Source organism: Aplidium turbinatum, chromosome 4 (assembly GCF_918807975.1).
Source record: "Aplidium turbinatum chromosome 4, kaAplTurb1.1, whole genome shotgun sequence".
NCBI lineage: Eukaryota > Metazoa > Chordata > Ascidiacea > Aplousobranchia > Polyclinidae > Aplidium > Aplidium turbinatum.
This window is the reverse complement of record NC_137475.1, coordinates 21,109,012-21,130,646: the sequence shown is the minus strand read 5'-3', so window position 1 is coordinate 21,130,646 and position 21,635 is coordinate 21,109,012. Positions and strand designations below refer to the sequence as shown.

At 38.5% G+C, this 21,635-nt stretch overlaps 1 protein-coding gene across 1 annotated transcript in view; it reads right to left on the bottom strand.

The window, feature by feature from the left end:
- The window catches only part of LOC145768970 (mitogen-activated protein kinase kinase kinase 4-like), a 202,857-nt gene that overhangs the window by 149,164 nt on the left and 32,058 nt on the right, over positions 1 to 21,635 (bottom strand). The window contains exons 5-8 of the mRNA XM_082580572.1: positions 13,248 to 13,355; positions 1,447 to 1,550; positions 987 to 1,125; positions 486 to 612 (exon numbers count right to left, since the gene is read on the bottom strand). Coding sequence (XP_082436698.1) covers positions 486 to 612; positions 987 to 1,125; positions 1,447 to 1,550; positions 13,248 to 13,355 — 478 coding nt within the window. The remainder of the gene's footprint in view (positions 1 to 485; positions 613 to 986; positions 1,126 to 1,446; positions 1,551 to 13,247; positions 13,356 to 21,635) is intronic.

Sequence of the window (21,635 nt, the reverse complement as noted above, 5' to 3'; positions counted from 1 at the left end):
CTCCAGTAAAGTTGCTAGATATCGCCACAGTCTATACTTGCAAAATAACAGCTAATTTACATCTACCTGAGCACTGAAACAATAACTTTCTCGTTTGCTTGGGTATGGGCATGGAAAGCTAAACTCCATACAAATTCTTTATATAAACAGAAGCCGTCACTGAATTTAAGAAATCATCAAATCGGTTTTCTCAGAAAAAAAACTGTCTCCGAATTGCGATTTCTCCGAATCGGCCTCTCTGAATTGGATTCTCTGAAATGGGCAACTCCGACAAAAAAGCCCTCAAATGATTCGTGGCACCCTGGTTGGGAACCACTACCTTAGTTTATATGGTGTTGTGTTGCTCAGACGCAGAGTATTCAGGTGTTTAGTTTTTAGTGAATTTTGTAAGAATTTTTTCTCCTGTTCTTTCACACTTTTGATGCCACATGTTTAGACGCTAGTATTGAGCACTCAGTGTAATTCATTTAGTACAGACCACTCACCGTAATTCATCTCCAGCATATCGTGTGACCGGAGCAAGCAACCAAGATGCTTCCTAAGTAGCAGCGATAATATGTTCTGGACTTTGTACTTTCGAAGATAGGATTCGGTCATCTGAGACAACAAAACCTGAATGCAAGCGGGTAAACAAAGAAAAAATGACCGGCAAAAAACAGTTTAATTTAAACAATCTTTTTCATGTGTCATGCTGAATTACCGCATCCAAGTCGCCATGATGAAAATAATAACGAGAATTTTGTTCAATTTGTTTTAAAGTCAGATATCGCTGAGTCGAGAAATGTGCCGGCTTTTTTTCAAAACTTGAAATATCTGGAAGTGGAAGTGATGAAATTGGGCTTTAAGTAAAGAAATTACTTTTCATGAAAATTATTAGAAACGCTAAAAAAAGTACTGTACTCTGTAACTGTACCACTGGGAGTTAATTTCAGAGGAATGTTTTGATCAGACATTTTTGGCTTTTTGCATCAAACTGGCTTAATTACTTTTGAAATCGCCTCGCAAAAGAAAAAATCATGATCAATGTCTTCGAGACTTTCATCCACACATTCATCACAATCGTCAGCTGGAAGGGAATCACATGAGGACTGATGTGGATCATCGGAAGATTGCCGGATCATGGACCTGTTATGATAATATTCAGAGAAAGTTAATGATTTAATTAAATGTATAAAAACTAAATATTGTATCAGGTTCATGTTAAGTGTTTGAAATCCCTATGTCCACCTTAAAGCTAGCAATTTGGGGGTCTTTCATATTACAGTTGCGTGTTATCGCCGGGCATCAAGCTGACACCTTTTCGACGCTTTTACCAGTCAACCACGCAAATTACCAAATCAGAAACCACTGGCTAGCAGAAACATATGCCGACACTCGGCCGTGTCACTAGTAAGTATATTACTATAAGCCACAGAAACGCAACTTCAAACCAAGAACAAAACATACATTATCAATGGTTTATACTCTTTCAAGTCCAGCATCTCCATAATTGAAGAGAAATTATGCAGAAGCTCAAAGGCTGTATTGTACCACATGCAAATCAAATCCATCTGCAGAAATGAAAAAAACTCAATTAGTTACACTGTCAAAGAAAAGAGACCATGCAGCAAGTGGCACTGTAGTACAGGATATCTGGAAAGTTTAAATTGGCAACAGACTAGTTTTGTTTAAAGGGGAGCAAAAAAGTATGAGTCAATAAACTCAGGTGTTGTTTATCAGGTTAAAATAATTATAATTTATATAGTCAAGTGGGGTAAAAAAAATTTTTTTCAGAGAGGTTGTCCTAGATTTTTTAGCTTACCAAGTATGACCACTAAAGTTGGTCACAATATACAGACCATGTATGTCTATCATCCCCCAATGAAATTTTTTAAATCCATTAACTGGTTTGAGAATTATGCACAAAATATATACCTGATTTTTTTTTACCCCGGCTTTGGGGTAAAAAAATTGTCATGGGGTAAAAAAAAACACTTGCTCGTATAGCAGCTTCTTCTTCTTTATTATTATAATATTGATTTTATATGTTTTGCTATTGATTTCATATGTAGTGTAAATGATTCTCCAATCTCCACCAGAGGAAAGAAGCTTTGTGTAACTCATATATCAAGGACTGTGAGAGATGCTGAACCCATAGTCGAAACCGACCGGATGGGTCTTGATGATGATGTAAACAATTTTGCCTACAATTTTTGTATGCATTTTTGATTAAAATACACATTGGGTTGTTCCATTATATTTCAACGAACCCCAAACACCCTATGTTTGAAAATCTTGTTTTTGTTGATTGATTTGGTAAGGGTTTGACATACTGATGCTAACAAAAAAAAAATTTTTGAAATCGGACAGCCGGTTAGTGAGATAGTGAAACTCATCACTAGATGGCAGACGTGAGCCCTCAAAATTTATTTCTTAATTTTGGGAGCCATACTCCACCTAGAAATTTGATGTTGGTGTCAAATCATATGTTTTAAAGGTCAAGGAATCTGAATTTCAGGTTAAATTGATAATAAATCCACAAGAAAACAATGTTTTTATAGATTTAAAGGAGATAAATGGGGCCCCCAAAATGGGAATGAAGGACAGTATGAAATTTTTGAACAAAGATATTTTTCGATAACTAAGGTTGCATATTTCTTTTTTAATAAGTAATTGGGTTTTACAATTGATAAGATCATGAAAAAAAATGTAAAGTTATACCTGGCATTTCCAACTAGAATGTATAAAAAAAATCACAAACATTAGGCAACAAAGCAAAAATTACAAATTAAAAAGTACAGCATGTCACAACAATAAAAAAGATACAGTTTATGGTACCAGTATCAATATAAGCATCTAGTGATTCTGTTGCATTGATACATCTTCTGGCTCATGTGGTAAGAGTGCCGATATGGTAATCGAAAGATTGCTGGCTCGCCACCAGTTTGATACCAGAGCTTGAAAATATGTTTGTTGTGTCCTTGGGAAAGACACTTCAAATAGATTTCTAATACGGCCAAGCAGTCTACCTGTCGTGGTGGCCCAGTCTGACTAAAGACTTGCAAACTGAACCCTAAAAAGGTTGCCTTTGTGTCAGGGTTGATAAAAACCCGGGTTTTTTTAAAAAAGCACAACCCGTATGTTTTTCTTTTAAAAACCCGTTTTTTTGGGTTTTATCTGGTTTTGTTTAAAAAAGATGCAAAAAAGGTAGATTCATGCTTATTTCACCTCAAATACTACTTTTTACCAAATACTACTTTTACTGTTTTACTTCTCACTCATAGTACATGCTGGCATAACTCAATAAAATAATGCACTAGGGCTGTTTGACTATGAGGCCTTCTTGCTTAAATGAGTTTTAGTGTAGTACAAAGTGGCATTACTTGATTTTTGTGTACAGAAATATCCACTGTGTTTTCAATTTATCCTTGGAAATTTCCTTTACAATCACATCCTTAAGTCCTAATTTGAAGTTTGTTTTAAGTACCTTGTAGTACTTTGGTTCGTTTTTTCAATTTTCTGATAAAAAATGGACAAATATGATGCTCTGGGTTTGTTTATGTTTTTTTTTTGGTTTTTTGAAGTGTTTTTTTTTTTAAAAACCCACCCGGGTTTTTTTGGGTTGGGTAAAATACCGACAACCCTGCTTTGTGTGTTAAGTGGTCAAACAAACGTGGGGTGCCTCTGGTTCATACGCATACATACAACTGGTTAATGGTTATGAGTACATTTTAAAACCTCATGTCATAATAGCAAACAATTGTACAACATTATCCAATTCTCCCTTGTCAAAGTTGTATGTTCTGGCATTTTGAGTTCTGGGAGGACTGATTTTTGCAATGATTGAATTGCAATCCATCCAACATTTATCTTCTTTTGTTGGCCAGATAAAATTTTGTAAAGATCCACTTCTGGCATGCATAAAGTTGACAAGCACATCTGCATGTTCTTCACTTGCTTCTTCCACTAAACCAAGCCACCAACAGTGGTCATACTTGCATGCTATATATGTCATTGGTGCAACATCAGATGCAGTGTACTTGCGTGCTTTTCTGAAAAAGCAGTATTTGCCAGCAAATGTTGAATCATCAGATGTTCGATTGAAAGCAATCATTCCGGTCTCTAATGGAATAAGGGAACGTTCAAATATTACGTAACGCCTTCGAGGGGGAGGGGGGGTTTATGCAAAGCATTACGTTAGCGTCACATCGGGGGGGAGGGGGTTCAAGCAAAACGTTATGTAACGCTTTCGAATAGCCTACGGAATGGTAGTTTTTTGTGCTGAATTCGTAGTGAAAAAGCGTTACATGGGGGAGGGGGGATTGAAAAAAGTGTTACGTTGGCGTTACATGGGGGAGGGGGGGGTCAAAAATTCGGAAAAAAAGCGTTACGTAATATTTGAACGTTCCCTAAAGCAGTGAAAACTTCTTGTTCCTGGGATGGTTTTCCCCAACAAAAAACGGTCTGCCAATAGTTGCCGGTGATCAGTCCATTTATTTTTGGAAATATAATAAGAATTCATGTAACGCCTTTTATGCTTTCTTGGCAATATTGATAAACTGCTTCTGCTGTCAAAATCTGGTTTGTTGTTGGATGAGACAAGCTTGCACTTCGTAATTGGCGCTTCACAATGCCTCCAACACCATCGCAAGGAGATTTACCATGGCTGGAATCAAAGAATGACCAACTAGCACTGATTTTGAAATCTTCTTTGTGAAATGTAAGATTCAGCATGTTCTTAAAATTCTTATATAGTGCAGCACAGCCATCTGAAAAATATTCCAAATGTTGTACCTGGGGGAGATTGGATTCCAAATAACTACACAAAATTTTTTGAAGATAGTGCACAAAGCAAGTATCGTGAATTAGATCATTTGAAATAGCACAGAAGGATTGGGACTGTACCTCTGTGCCATTTCGAAAGTACAAAACTAAAGGATGAAGAGTGCAGTAATCCTTACACCAATGAAAAGACTGTATTTCATCTTGAATAACAAACTGGAAATTTTCAGCAAAATCTCCTAGCACTTGTAAGTGCTTCATCCGGTTGCAGCATGCTCTTTCGGTCTTTCAAATAACTTGAATGACTCTTGGCTATATAAGAATGACCAGTTAAATCATCAATTTTAGTGCTCAATAAACCAATGTACTCAGTTACAGGCAAGCATTGTGTGATTAGAGTTGTTCTGTCTGTTGAAACCCTAATTTGAAAGCTAATTTCTTAATCCAAATCTTAAATTCATAAATATTCATAAATAGTAGGCCAAATTCCAGATCAATTGTTGGAAAGAAAAGTCCCACAAATAAGAAATTGTATTAGTTGGTTTGAAACCTGAAAAACTTTTATTTGCAGAAATGCAAGAAATTGTGGTTTTTAATCTTTATCTTGACTCATATTTCTCTTCAAACAAAAAATTGATAATTTTGAAAAAATTAGGTTGCATTATTTAAAAACTGAAAATTTTTGTGAAGATCACAATTGTAATCAAAAAACATCATATTGGTGAATGGTTTAAGGTATGTAGATGACATGCTGAAAATAATCTTTTCTTTTCACTCAATCCTTCATTCCCATTTTGGGGTCCCCATTAGTCCCCCTTAAAATAAAAAATATTAAGAAACAATGTTTTCTTGTGGATTTATCCTTAATTTAACCTCAAATTCAGATTCCTTGACCTTTAAAACATAGGATTTGACACCAACATCAAATTTTTAGGTGGAGTACGACTCCCAAAATTAAGAATTTTATTTTGGGGGCTCGCGTCGGTATCGAGAGATGAAATTTCATTAAAACTTCAATATCTCACCACCAGGTGGCCCGATTTCAAATTTTTTTTTTTTATTAGCATTATTATATCAAACCCTTACCAAATCAATCAACAAAATTGAGTTTTCCAGACATAGGGTATAAAATTGCTGAAAAATTTGTTGAAATATAATGGAACAACCCCATTGTAAAATCGCAAAGTCTCATTTCTGTAATAAAAACAGAAGCAAGACAAAAAATTGTGTCTAGTGCACTTATACATGCCAGCACTGGCGCCGACTTACGGGGTTACGGGGTGGCCACGCCACCCCGTAACCGCTGTGGCGGGGTGGCAGCCACCCCGTTTAGGTTACATTACTTACTGCATGGCCACCTAAAGATACGGCATTACGGCCTGATTTGTCACATTTTGCAGAAATTTCCAGGTTTTTCTAACTTTGGGCGAACGTTTAAATAAATTTTTCTAAAAATTAGATTTTTACGCTTTCTTTATTCTTTTCCCCAGATGACACAATAGGTTTTGGGTCTGCTACTATTCGGCGAGTCCGATTCGGCGAGTCCGATTCGACTAGTCCGATTCGGCGAGTTCCCTATTCGGCGAGAGCCCTTTTCGGCGAGTGCCCTATTCGGCGAGTTTTTGAAATTTTTGAATGGAAATTATCGGGTACGTAGCCTAATTATAATTGCCGTTTTTACATCGTTTTAACGTCGCTAAACGTTGAAATCGTGCAGAAAGGAATAAAAATAAAATGTTTGAACTATTAAATTAAAATTCGTCATGTCAGTTCAGTTGTTTTTATTTCTGACCATCATATGAAAAACAATACACGTCAACATAGCAAAGGTAGAAGCGACAAAACGCGAACGTTAAAACGTGCTTAAATTCGTCATGTCAGTTCAGTTGTTTTTCTTTCTGATCATGATATCAAAAACAATACACGTCAACATAGCAAAGGTGTAGAAAAAGGTAAAAGCGACAAAACACGAACGTTAAAACGTGCTTGTGACCGAAGTAAGTTATTCAGTTGAAAGAAATTTGGCACGGTCGCAACACTTTCAGAAAAAATTAAGATATGAAGGAAAAATAAAACAAAGAAAATGTTACAAAAAAAAAATAGATCATGTTTATGTCTATAACTAAGTTAGTACTTTTGAATAGTTAAAATGATTAGTTTGGACCAACAAATGTGAGGCCTACAGCTTGGATTGAAAGAAAATTATCGGGTACCGTAGCCTAGTTATCCCAACCAGCAAAAAATTGTTCCAAGAACACAGTTCATTTTTACATTGTAGTAACAGAATGAAAAGGCTAAACAAATGTGTGGCCTATCGTGTTAACGTCGCTAAACGTTGAAATCGTGTAGAAAAGGGAGCTTTTGCTGACTAGGATACTTTGAAACTGAGAAACATTCACAAAAGCCCTACGATTTGTTCCAAGAACCCATTTAGCATAACATTTCATTTGTACATTGAATCAACGTCTGAATACATTATCTTAAAAATGCAACGTATCGTAGGGCTTCTGTGAATGTTTCTCAGTTTCAAAGTATCCTAGTCAGCAAAAGCACCCTTTTCTACACGATTTCAACGTTTAGCGACGTTAAAACGATAGGCCACACATTTGGTTAGCCTTTTCATTCTGTTACTACAATGTAAAAATGAACTGTTAGGCTAACTGGGTTCTTGGAACAAATTTTTGCTGGTCGGGATAACTAGGCTACGGTAGCCTACCCGATAATTTCCTTTCAATCTAAGCTGTAGGAGTGTAGGTCACACATTTGTTGATCCAAACTAATCATTTTACCCATAGGCGCCTAAGCCGTGGGGGCCAGGCCCCCACGCACATTTCCGCGTGGGAGCAACTTTTTATGCTGCATTGATACATAAAACAATAGATGAACTAGCGATCGGCAGTGCTCAGGAAAACATTTTTAAATGCAAACCGCAACAGCTTCGCAGTAAATAATCACTAGAACGAGTAGCGATGCTACAATCCCACCCCAGACAAAAAAAATCTATCATTTTTACGTTGATTTAACGTCTGCAGACGTTGAATCAATGTAAAAATGACTAATTTTGCTGCCTGTGACATAGCAAAAATCTACCATTTTGCGTCGATTCAATGTCATCAGATGTTGAATGCACCCAAAAACAACATAATTTGCTACGTTAACGCAGCGTGCGTTTAACTTAATGCGCTTGCAAACAGCCTCGCTGTCGCTTTGAAAAGTTGAAACCTCTGCAGAGAATTGTCGCCGCAGTGAATCGGTTGCTGTGGAAATGAACTTGAAGTCTCGGCCCGAGGTTACCACTAACCAACGTAACAAGGGCTGGTACAAACCGCACTGCCCACAGTCGCACAAGCGGCATAATCAATACAACAACGGACTCGCGCAAACTGCATGGCTCACACACGTCCGTTGCCATAGAAACCCGATCAAAGGCGGGGAATATGCGCATCTTTTGTTTCATCTGCAACACGAAAACGGGCGTATTACAGCGAATTGAAACTTGAAAGCTGGTCAGCCATAAGTTGCGATATTGTAGTGAAAAGGGAGCAATGTCAAGTCAAAAACTTAATCAAACGTCTCTCTGTAACTATTTTTCAAGGGCTGTTTACGGATGTCAGCAACTTTTAAATTTATTAAAGGTGACGTGCTGTTGAATTGCTGTAAACATGAATGATTTTGCTTTCAACAGGTATATTTTCAAGCATATGATCAAGTTAGTATTTTCATTCCATTCACAGTATACCTTTTAGTAAACCTTTTCGTCTCTTGTTTCATGCTAATAAATCTAGTTTGTTGCTAAACTTTATGTTGCGCTTAGCTTAAAGAGTCGCAGTCCATCAACCGCTAGCCAACGCAGACGCATAGCATGTGTTTTGGTCGAGCTTTGTTTATAATAATTAACGGTAGGTCGAACGTAGCGATAACTCCGAGTGTGGCAATAAAAGCAATCCTAGTGTGGCGACATAATTACGTCATCCATCTGCGTGACATTTCGCTGAATTTACGTTGCTGCTGATGAAACACGCTTTCGCCCCCACGGCCAAAAAAATAGTTAGGCGCCTATGATTTTAACTATTCAAAAGTACTAACTTATAGACATATATAAACATTATTTTTTTTGTAACATATTCTATGTTTTATTTTTCCTTCATATCTTAAATTTTTCTGAAGGTAATGCAACCTTGCCAAATTTCTTTCAACTCAATAACTTACTTCGGTCACAAGCACGTTTTAACGTTCGCGTTTTGTCGCTTTTACCTTTTTCTACACCTTTGCTATGTTGACGTGAATTGTTTTTGATATCATGATCAGAAAGATAAACAACTGAACTGACATGACGAATTCAAGCACGTTTTAACGTTCGCGTTTTGTCGCTTCTACCTTTGCTATGTCGACGTGTATTGTTTTTGATATGATGGTCAAAAATAAAAATACCTGAACTGACATGACGAATTTTAATTTAATAGTTCAAACATTTTATTTTTATTCCTTTCTGCACGATTTCAACGTTTAGCGACGCTAAAACGATGTAAAAACGGCAATTGCAATTAGGCTACGGTACCCGATAATTTCCTTTCAAAAATTTCAAAAACTCGCCGAATAGGGCACTCGCCGAAAAAGGCTCTCGCCGAATAGGGAACTCGCCGAATCGGACTAGTCGAATCGGACTCGCCGAATCGGACTCGCCGAAACGGGCCATGCCGATAGGTTTTAACATCCTCACATGTTGAAAAACAAAGAGAATTTGATTTTGTAGATTTTAGTCAGACTGTTACTTTTCAATAACAGTCTGATTTTGCGTTTTTCAACTTACTTTTTCTCATTTGCTACTGCTTCCCGAAGGCAACAAAAAAGTTTTTTGTCATTAGGAAACTGCAAAAAGTAAAAACATCTCAAAAAAATGTCAGTCAAGCACTAGCAGTAGCTGTAATCAAAATCTGAAAAATGTGACAAATCAGGCCGCATCTCAGGTGGCCATGCCCCATGCTTACTGCAAATAAATGTAATTTGAACAGACGTTCAAATCTTTTTTTGATCATTGGTTTTCGCTTCGAGTCAACGTAAAGCAAGTTGTCTCAAGTAACGTAAGTAACGTAAAGCAAGTGGGGCTCAAGTTGTCAACCTCCACGTGGTGAGCCCTGGATTCGACTAATGACAACAAACCGACAAGTAGCAAAGAGAAAGCAAGAAGAAGAGAACGTAAAGCAATAGGTGAACCAATACAGTATTGCGAAGAAAATGATTGTTTTTGTCACAAGCATGATACTCACGCAACATCAAGCAAGCTACGTGAAGATTACGCAACACGTGACTACGAGTTTTTTCCTTGTTGTTGTTGCGATCGTTTTATTTGTTACTTGTCATAAGTCATTGTTACATTTGTTTGGTTTACAATGGGATTTATTAATCAATAAAATACGATCTTTCCATTGCCTCCCTCAAAAATCTGTTTTGAAAAATTTTAAACTGCTCATAATATCGTTATAAATTATGACAGCTATAAAATACTTGGAATTAAATTATCTCGATGATTGAAAGCTCCACCCCCTAAATGAATATCTTTTTTCAAATTTCACTAAAAAAATGCAATTTTCGAAACTTTTTGAGTTTTATTTAAACAGTGCACTTAGTAAAGTAGCAGTTTTAATGTTCTGCAAGTTTACACGTTTACATGATTCTATTCGAGGAAAGCTACACCCCCTGCCAATTCCCAATAATAAAAGCAACCTTTTTCAATTACTCAACATTTCGCATTTTGAATTATTTTCCGATTTCAATTGGAGTGTACTGTCATCTACTTCATGTTTTAATTTCTACTTTGTTATCTACTTCATGCAGTAATATTGCGTGTCAACTGTCAATGCGTGACAAACTGTGAGGCGGGAATTTATTGGTCTGACATAGGAGTTGCTTGTTACATCATAGAAAAAATTACGAAAAGACGTCTAGTAAAAGTTTTCGCCGAATCGCCGACATTCCAGTTTTATACAGCTTAAAGACGCTACGGAAAAAGCGTTCAAAATTGCAGCCCTCCATTGAGTCATTTTTTGTTGCGTCTAGTCAGGATTTCAGCCAGCATGATAGTGACGAAACGAAAGTGTGCCACTGCCAAAGGGCGTTAGCACGATCAGGGAAGTGGAAGAACCGATCACGAGCAGGATAATCGCTGTTGAAGGGAGAAGCTATCAAAAATCGTGGGAGAGCGAATTCCCGTGGCTAGAATACGATAGATGCAAAGATGGAGCATTCTGTCCGATTTGCAACTATGTCGCAACTGCTTGATCTATTTGCAAGCAATGAAACAATTTCATTAATGCTTCCAAACGTGGTCTGCATTGTGAAAATATACTTATCGTTGCCTTCCACCACCTGCGAGGCGGAGCGATCGTTTAGTGCACTCAGGCGCATAAAAACCTACTTGCGATCTACCATGACGCAACAGCGATTGAACCACGTCCTAATTTTAAATGTTTATCAAGCTGAAGCTTCACGGTTACAACTTGATCAGTTGATTAACAGTTGCATTGACAGAGCTGCTGTTCGCAAAAATACTTTTGCCAAATGTTAAGTGTCAGAGCAGCAACGTAACAATCAAATTCACGACATACTTCCTGTGCTTTGTAAATTATCGAGCTACAAATTAGGTGTGAAAAGACAATTGCATCTACGAAACACGCTTAGTAAAAATCAAACAAAACATGCAGTTTGAAAGTTTTTAGGTGGCCAAATTTTTACTATCCGCCACCCCGTGCAAAAATAAAAGTTGTCGCCTATGCATGCCAGTATACATGCGAGTGGGCGATTAAATTTTGCGGATCATGAATCCTAAAAAATCAACCAGCAGCTTGTGAATAAACATACAACTAAAAAACAACAGACAGGAAATAAAACAACAGTTTGTGTAATTGTGTATGTATGATTGTATGTGTTGTGCACTATCGATCGATGGATCACTCTGTACTCTCAATCTGCGCTATGGATGGACTAACCAACAACACTAACCTTAACCTCGGATCCCCAATTCCAACAAACATCAATTTATCAACATCAAAATGCACTGAAAATTGAATGAGGCTGTTCACCAGGCATTAAATTAAATGATATGAGATGTTCTACTGGTTGCATGTTCATCAATCAAAAGCCTCATGTAATGAATCGCAATGATGGCATTTCTTTTCCCGCTATCTACAAAAAACTATTGTAAGTGCTGATTTGACGTTTTTTTAAATTGGTTTCATGCTGATTGTAAAACTGTGCAGTAGTGCGTACAAAACTCGATTCATGACTCATGCCGTTCACTCTCCTATCTTGTTGTTATTTAAGTTCCTTGTTGATCGCAATTAAGTCCCCCCTTTTTTTCTAACTTATTTCAAACTTTGCGCGCGATAAGTTTTTGTCCAGAAGTTGAATTTTCATTTTGCATGTTTAGTTGTTTTCAGCAATATGTCCTGTGTTTTGCCATGCTAGACAGGTAGTCACTACCTGGTCTAGCCCCCTGAAGAAGTCAGTCGTGTCTGATTGACGAAACGTCGGAATAAAAGCAGATTGTCACTGATACATACATCTTGTGATAGTTTTGCTTAATTTGCACCAGTAGAACATCTCATATCATTTAATCAAAATGCACTGTTTTTAATTACCCCGAATCAACGAATTTTATTGGGGTAAAAAAAACACCTCAATAATAATTTACACAAACATTTGGAGGCCCCAGTCTTTGTTGCATCTAGTAGCCTCACAACATAGTATTCACAATATAACATTAAAGCATTCATACTACCTATCACTAAAATTTAGCAAAAACCTTTAATAAACTCTTCCGAACCTTTTTTTGCAGTCTTTGCTGGCCATATTTACTCTATTTAACATATCTCTTCTTTGTCAAATCCAATCTTTTTCCTCTACCCCTCAAAGTAAGACCAGAGAGCAGAGACCAGTTAAACAGACACTAAAAAAGTTGAGTGAATATCTACTCATTTTAGATGTGAGATGGTAAGTGTTTTTTTTTACCCCAATAACCCCACTATTTTTTTTTACCCCACTTGACTATACAATATCTTCACAATGTTAAACACATAAGAAAATCTACCAAATAAAACAAAAAAAGCAGATCAAAGATTGGTTGAGCCTATGGTTTGGAGATATCCTTTAAATCATGTTAGTGACCAGCAACACTGTGTAGTAAAACATGGCCAAGTGACCACTGGCCATAGGCGCTAACTCATACTTCATCTCGAGTTTTCCCAAAGAAGAAGACAAGAAACCTTTTATTCAACTGCTTTATACTGAAAGTTGACTTTGGCCGACGCAGCTGTTTGTTGATTGAAAACAGCATGAAATGATTGAAAATAATGCGGGTGCAGTATAGCAAAACATGAAAAAAAGCAATGATAAAAAAACCTTTCTTTGAAACATTCCAATCATGATGGCTGTTTTCTCACGTGTCATCAGATTGTCAAAAGTGTAATGTTGACATTGAAGTTATTTACTTTGTGTTGAAGCTGTGCCAGTGCAAAGTCTGGAAAGTCATTGATAAGGTTGGCGGTGGAGGAAAAAAGTTGTTCAACAAACGAGAGCTCTCCGAGTAAGGAAGTCACCTGGTGTACAAAACCGCATGTTATTTAACGTAACAAAAATATTACAGCCGAAAGATAAGATTTATTTTCAATAACAATGTATTTGCCATAGCATTAAACAGCAGATTTCGTCATCATTCGTCAAGTGCAAAACTTGCTACCTGACTTTGCAACAAGACCACACGAGCAGTCGGGCACACACTCAATATTGTATGAATAAATTATTGAAAGATCAAGTCAACCATCTTAAAGCAGTGAAACAAGTAGAAATCATTTCGAAGAAAAACAAGGTCACAATACCAGTACGGTACACTCACCAGATCAATCTGAAAAAAATCAAATGCAGGTTTTTGATATGCTAAAAATTATCACCTAAATATTACAGAACTTTCAGAAAGCTTAACTCAAGATGTGAAACCACCAGAGGTGGGCAGTCATGCACTAATTTTGTAGCGCTTTATGGTGCCGCAGGCGCCCCAAGGTATTCAAAAACAGCTCACTTTTTTTTGCAATGGTTTTGTGTAAAAACTCCTGATAAATTTTTTTTGCAGTATAATAATCATTTAAGGTTTACCTATAGCAGTAAAATAGGGCCATTTTAGTCTTTGAAATCTCTTGCGACTTGCGTCTATAATTTTTTTTAAGAAAAAATTTGTGAAACGCCCAGTTTCAAATAAATTTGAAACTTTATTTAGCCCCACAGGAAATGCAAAGACTACTTAGAGTGATATAGGTTTGACAATGTAACCAAAGATCTTTCAAAAATACTTTATTACCCTATTTTCACCTCATTTAGTGTAACTGCAATTATGTTTTGAAACACGCAATTTCATGAAGAGTATGGGGATAAAATCTGTATGATCGGTAATATAAGAATCCTTGATATTTCTTTCATATATTCTGCTGAAACAAAAGTCACTTGAAAACATTCAAAAATATGCATAGGCCTTTAGAAACATTCTTATTAGCAAGTGCTTCATTGCATGGCCTTTTTTTAAATTTGGGGTGACAAAAAGAACCGAAATACACACAGTCAAACACTTTATCCTTCTTAGCATACCTCGTGGAATGGACAAGTGGCTTGTCATGCCCCATCCTGTGAGTACCATCTGCACACTAGCAGATGAGAAACGAAACTTGCCAACAAAGAGCCTCCACCCGGACGGCACAGCTGCAAGCCCTGGGCAATTGATAAGTTCAGACGCCCACCATCCTGCAGCTCAACATAGAAGGCTACACAACAAGTAAGATTAAAGTTGTGGAGAAGCTTGCCCATACCAATCGGGCACACGTCACTCGTCAAGTCATCATCCTCCTCCGTTGGAACAAAGATGTGCAACTCCAAACAATCGACTTCTCACACTCAAGCCGCAAAGCATAGCCATAGAGCATCATCAATAACTTCACTGGGCGCTTAGCAAACTCCCCTCGTCAGTGCCTCATTTCTAAAAATGCCATCGCTTCCCAGCTAGTGTAGAACGGGGTGTACAAGACGGGTCTGCTACTATTCGGTGAGTCCGATTCGGTGGGAGCCTTTTTTGGTGCGAGCCCTATTCAATAATTTTTTTTGAAAATTATCGGGTACCGAAGCCTAATTATCATTGCCGCTTTTACATCGTTTTAACGTCGCTAAACGTTGAAATAAGACCCTAACCCCATAGGCGCCTAAGCCGTGGGGGCCAGGCCCCCACGCATATTTCTGCGTGGGAGCAACTTTTTATGCTGTATTGATACATAAAACAATAGATGAACTAGCGATCGGCAGCAGGAAAACATTTTTTAAATGCAAACCATAACAGCTTCGCGATAAATAATCACTAGAACGAGTAGCGATGCTACAATCCCACCCCAGACAAAAAAATCTGTCATTTTTACATTGATTTAACGTCTGCAGACGTTGAATCAATGTAAAAATGACTGATTTTGCTGCCTGGGACATAGCAAAAATCTACTATTTTGCGTCGATTCAATGTTATCAGATGTTGAATGCACCCAAAAACAACATAATTTGCTACATAGACGCAGCATGAGTTTAGCTTAATGCGCTTGCAAACAGACTCCATGTCGCTTTCGAAAGTCGAAACCTCTGCAGTGAATCGCTCGCTGTGAAAATGAACTTGAAGTCTGGGCCCGAGGTAACCACTAACCAACGCAACAAGGGCTGGTACAAACCGCATTGCGCACATGCGGCAGAATTAACGCAGCAACGGACTTGCGCAACCTGCATGGCGCAAACACGACCGTTGCCATAGAAACCCGATCAAAGGCGGAATATGCGCATCTTTTGTTTTATCTGCAACACGAAAACGGGCGTTTTACAGCGAATTGAAAGCAGGTCAGTCATAAGTTGCAACATTGTAGTGAAAAGAGAGCAATGTCAAGTCGAAAACTTAATTAAACGTCTCTCCGTAACTATTTTTCAAGGGCTGTTTACGGATGTCAGCAACTTTTAAATTTATTCAAGGTGACGTGATGTTGAATTGATGTAAACATGAATGATTTTACTTTCAACAGGTATATTTTCAAGCGTATGATCAAGTTAGTATTTTCATTCCATTTACAGTATACCTTCTAGTGAACCTTTTCGTTTCTTGTTTCATGCTAATAAATCTAGTTCGTTGCTAAACTTTATGTTGTGCTTAGCTTACAGAGTCGCAGTCCACCAACCGGTATCTGCTAGCCCACGCAAGCGCATGGCGTGTGTTTTGGTCGAGTTGTGTTCATAATAATTAACGATAGGTCGAATAATGGTCGAATAATTGACGGCAGGTCGAATAATTAACGGTAGGTGGAACTTAGCGATAACTCCGAGTGCGGCAATAAAAGCAATCCTAGTATGACGACATAATTACGTCATCCATCTGCGTGACATTTTGCTGAATTTACGTTGCTGCTGATGAAACACGCTTTCGCCCCCACGGCCAAAAAATAGTTAGGCGCCTACGCTTAAGCCCTAACCCCTAACCAGCAATGATAATAATTAGGCTACGGTACCCAATAATTTTAAAAAAAAATCACCGAATAGGGCTCTCACCGAAAAAGGCTCTCACCGAATAGGGAACTCACCGAATCGGACTCACCAAAACGGGCCATTCCGGTACAAGACAAAGGACCGCAAGGCATCCCGCCTTGTCGCCAAGCAAGTATCTGCCCTGTGACGAGTCTGCCTAGTAAAACTACACAAGTCCCCAGGGCCGGATAAGATTTGCACTGAGCTTGTACTCCATTCTGGCCCTGCCCTCAAGTCCTGGTTGCGTAATGCGTAGATTCCTCTCTTCTTGCCTGCACCACCTCACAAACCCAAAAATCTGGAGAAGAGCTTTAGCAGATACGATCCTTAAGCCTCACAAGCCACCAGAGAACCCAAGGAGTTATTGTCCGATATCCATCAGCTGTGTTCCGCTCCTTCCAAAAGCGCAAGCTGGGTTTCGGCATGGAATATCCACCGTAGATCAAGTCACACTCTTGACCCAAGACATCGAGGATTGCTTTGAGGCAAAAAACAAGGCCAGTGCTGCCTTTCTAGATCTCACAGCTGCCTATGACACCGTATGGCATTGCGGCCTTACTTGTAAGCTGCTTCACCTGCTTCCTGACCAACATTATGGTCCGTATGATTATGGAACTTGTCAGGAATCGAAGCTTCACCCTCACACTACTCCACTGGCAACTCACGGTGAAGCATACTAAGACACCTGAAAAACGGCGTCCCATAGGGATCAGTCCTGGCTCCACTTCTTTTCTATATCTACACCCACAACCTGCCAACCACGGTCTCCGCAAAATACGTTTATGCGGACGACCTGGCAATTCTCCACTTCACAAGTCGTGAAAAAATCTAGAAAACACCTTCAGCCAGGACATGAAAACCTTATTAGGACAACCTTATTATCTCCAGAACTGGCGACTGAAACTCAGCGAAACTAAACCTCAGCAAAAACAACCCTGTGGCAGAAGCTTTCCACCAATACAATCGGGAAGCTGATCGTGAGCTACATGTCCAGAACAATGGAAAACCTCTGTCATTCTGTCCCGAACCAAAGTACCTTGGGGTGACACTACACAGATCACTCGCATGCCGCCACCATCTGGTGTCACTGCGCAAGAAACTGACATCCCGTGCTGCGCTACTCAAGCACCCGGCAAGCTCCAGCTGGGGGGCGAGGGTTGATACTTTGCAAATAGCAGCCTTACAGCCTTAGCCCTTACCCTTAGGGGTAGCCTACAGCCTTAGGGGTAGGCTATACATATGGGGTATCTCAAAGTCAATTGTTGACATTTTCAAGTTATTTAGTATGCTCAGCTGATTGTTTTAACCCTATCTTAATACGAGCTGTTTTCGTACGCGGAAAGCACTATCTTAGCCCCGTGCTAATTAATCGCTAATAACAGGAGCTATGAAAATCACAGAGCTAAAATATTTTACAAGATAATAGCCATGTGTATTGTGCTTATAGAAATTAAATTTTTACCCAACAAATTTACTGGAATTAAGTGTTTGAGATGAAAAGACGTCATGGCCTCCCGTTTACCCCCCACAGCGACCCCGAAATTTCTGCCTACTCCAATTGACATAACTCAAAAACCACTTTAGATGGACATTAGGGTGGAGTGAAAAAACCTTTTTATAAAAATTTTATTAGCTTGGGGTTGGAAAACTTGCCAATTAGTACTAAAACTAATGCAATTTAGTTTGGGGGAGTCTGCCGAGGAGGCACAATTATTTTATTTTGGGCCATGTTTGAGGTCCTATTAGCCTACTGCTTAAGTAAATTAGGTAAGAACCTAATTTTTTTACAGGTGATAGTACCTCTGCCAAATATTGAAAAAACAACATCGTTCATATTGTCACTTTAAAAGGTCAAAGGTCATAGACATCCAAATGTGGCCGTTTCCAGCTCTCGGTTAAAATTTTCCAAAATTTTAAAACCTTGCCAAGACCCTATTTTTGATTGGTTTTGGCTGACATTTAGTAGAAATGTTGTTTACAGGATTCTCTATGAACTGAGAAAATTTCAGTACAAAATATTAAAGAGGTTGGGAGGTATTTAATGTGAAACATGGGTCAAAATGACAATACGCAAAAAAGAGGTCCTTTCAATATCCCGGTTACCATAGGCGTCGATTTTTTCTTAGAACAGAGGAATTCTGGGTGGGCGAGAGTTTTCAAACAGATTTCATTAAATGTGTATGTTCGCAAATTCGCAATGGTTAGTCTTTCTCACAAAGACTATGCAGTATGCAGCAATTAAGCTTTGATAGGTTTGATGTTTGCTTTCTTGCGCCTTGCGATCTTATGAGCGTTGCTAAACTAAACAAACTTCTTGTATGTTTTCCTTTGCGACCTAAAAAGCGCGTGACGCATGACCTGTTATCTTTAAAGTGGCACCTTCGGATTTGCAGCAAAATGTTCAGACAGGTGACTGCTGACTGTTCCGTTGGTCTGCGGCAGATAACCGATTGTTTTCCGAGGCCCACAAACAGCAGCTACAGTAACAAGTACCATCAGGGTTAAGACGCATCAACTGGAATTCGGAAAAAAGCTTCCTTTGCAACACACGACCTTCCCGAGCCTGAAGCTGATCCGGCATCATGCTAACGTCAAATGGAGCAGGTAGAGATCCATGGCTCATGCTGTCTTCTACAACTACCGGTGCATTGCCTGAGACATTGACTTCACCACTGGCCATCCTTGAAGCACTGCTTTCTTCATTAATGTCATCTCTACGTTCATTCGTGCTGGACGTGGCTTCTTCAGCGTTATCATTTCGACGCCTTTAGAAGCTGGTTTTAGTGTTGGGCGATATATCGAATTTTCGATACGATATCTTTTCAATATCGATATTTATTTTAATTTTGTTCAATATTTTAACTATTACAGCCCTAACTCGTAACTGTAAACCCCTATAAAAACGTTGCCAAGGCCAAACGGCCAAAGTTGAAATTGCCTTGGCAGTTGCTGTGAACGTTGATTACGAAAAAAATTGTATTAAAACATGTAAAACGAGAAGCGACAAATATACATACTAGAGTAGTCTATCACGACCGCACTGTTTGATTTGTTGTGATGTAATAATACCATCATCATTAAGTTCCTTCCTCTCGTCGAGGGTTGGAGGCAATGAGACGCCAAGTTTCTCTGTTGTGAGATTTTTTACTGCAGTTTTGTAATTAAGTCCTGACCAGTCTTCAATATCATTAGTCCAAATTCTTGGTGTTCTGCCCCTATTTCGTTTGCCGTTCATTTTTACTTCTAGTAGTTGTCTTTGAATAGAATTATTGCAAATGTGGCCAAAATATTTCAATTTTTTTGATTTAAATGTTTGTAGAATTTCCATGTTGGTTTGTATTCTGGATAGTACATCTTTTCTAATAATACCAAAAGTAGCGATAAAGCGAGCAACGCGATACACACGCTGCTACGGTAATTCACGTTAAATAACTCACGGAGGAGAAAAGTTAATTTTGGGTTGATTCAACATTCGAGTCAGCACAAATCAATTTAATTTTCCCGGCGGGTTATATTGCATAACAACAATGCTCAATAAGAAATTTACGTTTGTTTTACATTAATTCGACATCTAGCGATGTTGAATTATCATAAAATAACATTAATTGCTCAACCAGGTACCGGTAACAAATTAATAGCTCCCTGCGAGAAGATTGCCTCGATTTACGTATCCATTCAAACATTCACTAACTAATTTCGGCACAATTGGGATACTGCGAGCAACACAAAGTCTGTTTGATAAAGAACTAGCTGTCAGAATCGGAATCATCAATCAGATGCTGTATTGGAGGATGAGGTTGTCGCGTCATCACTGAAATTGGACACATCAAGAGGCTCATCGCTTGGCTGTAAATCTACACTGTCTTCGCCGTTTGCAATGAAGCGTCCACGTTTTGCTGCTTTCGTGCTTTGGATACCCATCCACACGCCTCTTTCGCAGAGCTCCATCAGGGTGTTGACTAAGGATCAAATCTATGGCTGTGGCATAACGACTGGGAGGAAGGTGTAACGCTAACCTTACAAGCGCTCGTGTGGCCTCGGCATTTTTATTGCCGACGCTAATGCGCCATTCTTGCATCTGCGTCGGCAAACACCTCGGCAATTGCCGGCACTAATTTCAAAGACTGAGAAACTCTTTTCTTAATTAGAACAAAAATATCGAAAAGTATCGAAATATCGAGTATTTTTTTTAAAATATCGTATCGTTTTGTTTTTTTCAATATCGCTGGTTTTAAGAATCCGCAAATAGATGTTTGACTTTGCTTCATGTTTAACTTTTCAATAATGAAATGACAACATCGCACGGTGCCACAATTTATACTCAGCAACAAGTTTGTGAGGAAAGATTTGTAAAAAGCGATTGTTTCAGTACGTCTTTAGTTTGTATCGATTATTTTATTGTAATGTTCATTATGATGTCATATTCCCTTACGCTGACCCGGAGCTTAAGTTTGATTGCGACGTAACGAAAGTGAGACCATTCGGAGAAAAGATCAAACGTGGCTTTTTCTCACCAGGAATTGCCAGCGTGTGGCAGTTGCCGTAGCAACAACAATGCAGTGAGTAGGCCTACCGCCTTTTTTTCAATGCAGTGTTGTTGCGGAATTGCTTTGTTCTGTCGGATACCTAGCGAGAGACATAGCGTAAAACAAGAAGTTGCGCGGCAGTTGGTGGGATAATTCAGCGTTTAACAAAAGCGGAAATAATTGTAACGAACACTTCATAAGTGTCATGAAAACAGGGTGGGCAAAACATATTTTGCCCACCCTCGTTTCACGGCCGGGTGGGCGCCCACCCGGCCCACTCTATTTCGACGCCTATGCCGGTTACCCATAACCCCAGTGAAAATTTACACTGAAATTTTATAGAGAATCTTGTAAACAACATTTCCACTAAATTTCAGCCAAAACCAATCAAAAATAGGGTCTTGGCAAGGTTTTAAAATTTTGGAAAATTTTAACCGAGAGCTGGAAACGGCCACATTTGGATGTCTTTGACCTTTTAAAGTGACAATATGAACGATGTTGTTTTTTAATATTTGGCAGAAGTACTATCACCTGTAAAAAATTAGGTTCTTAACTAATTTACTTAAGCAGTAATAGGACCTCAAACATGGCCAAAAATAAAAAAAATTGTGCCCCCTCAGCAGACCCCCCAAACTAAATGCTTTATAACTCTCGTGTTTCTCAATAAATTTCACTCAAATTTTGCAGGTGTTCATCATATAAGATAGTGAAAAGGTGTGTAAAATTTAAGAAAAATTGAAGAGGTCGAATTTCTTGACTGTGTGA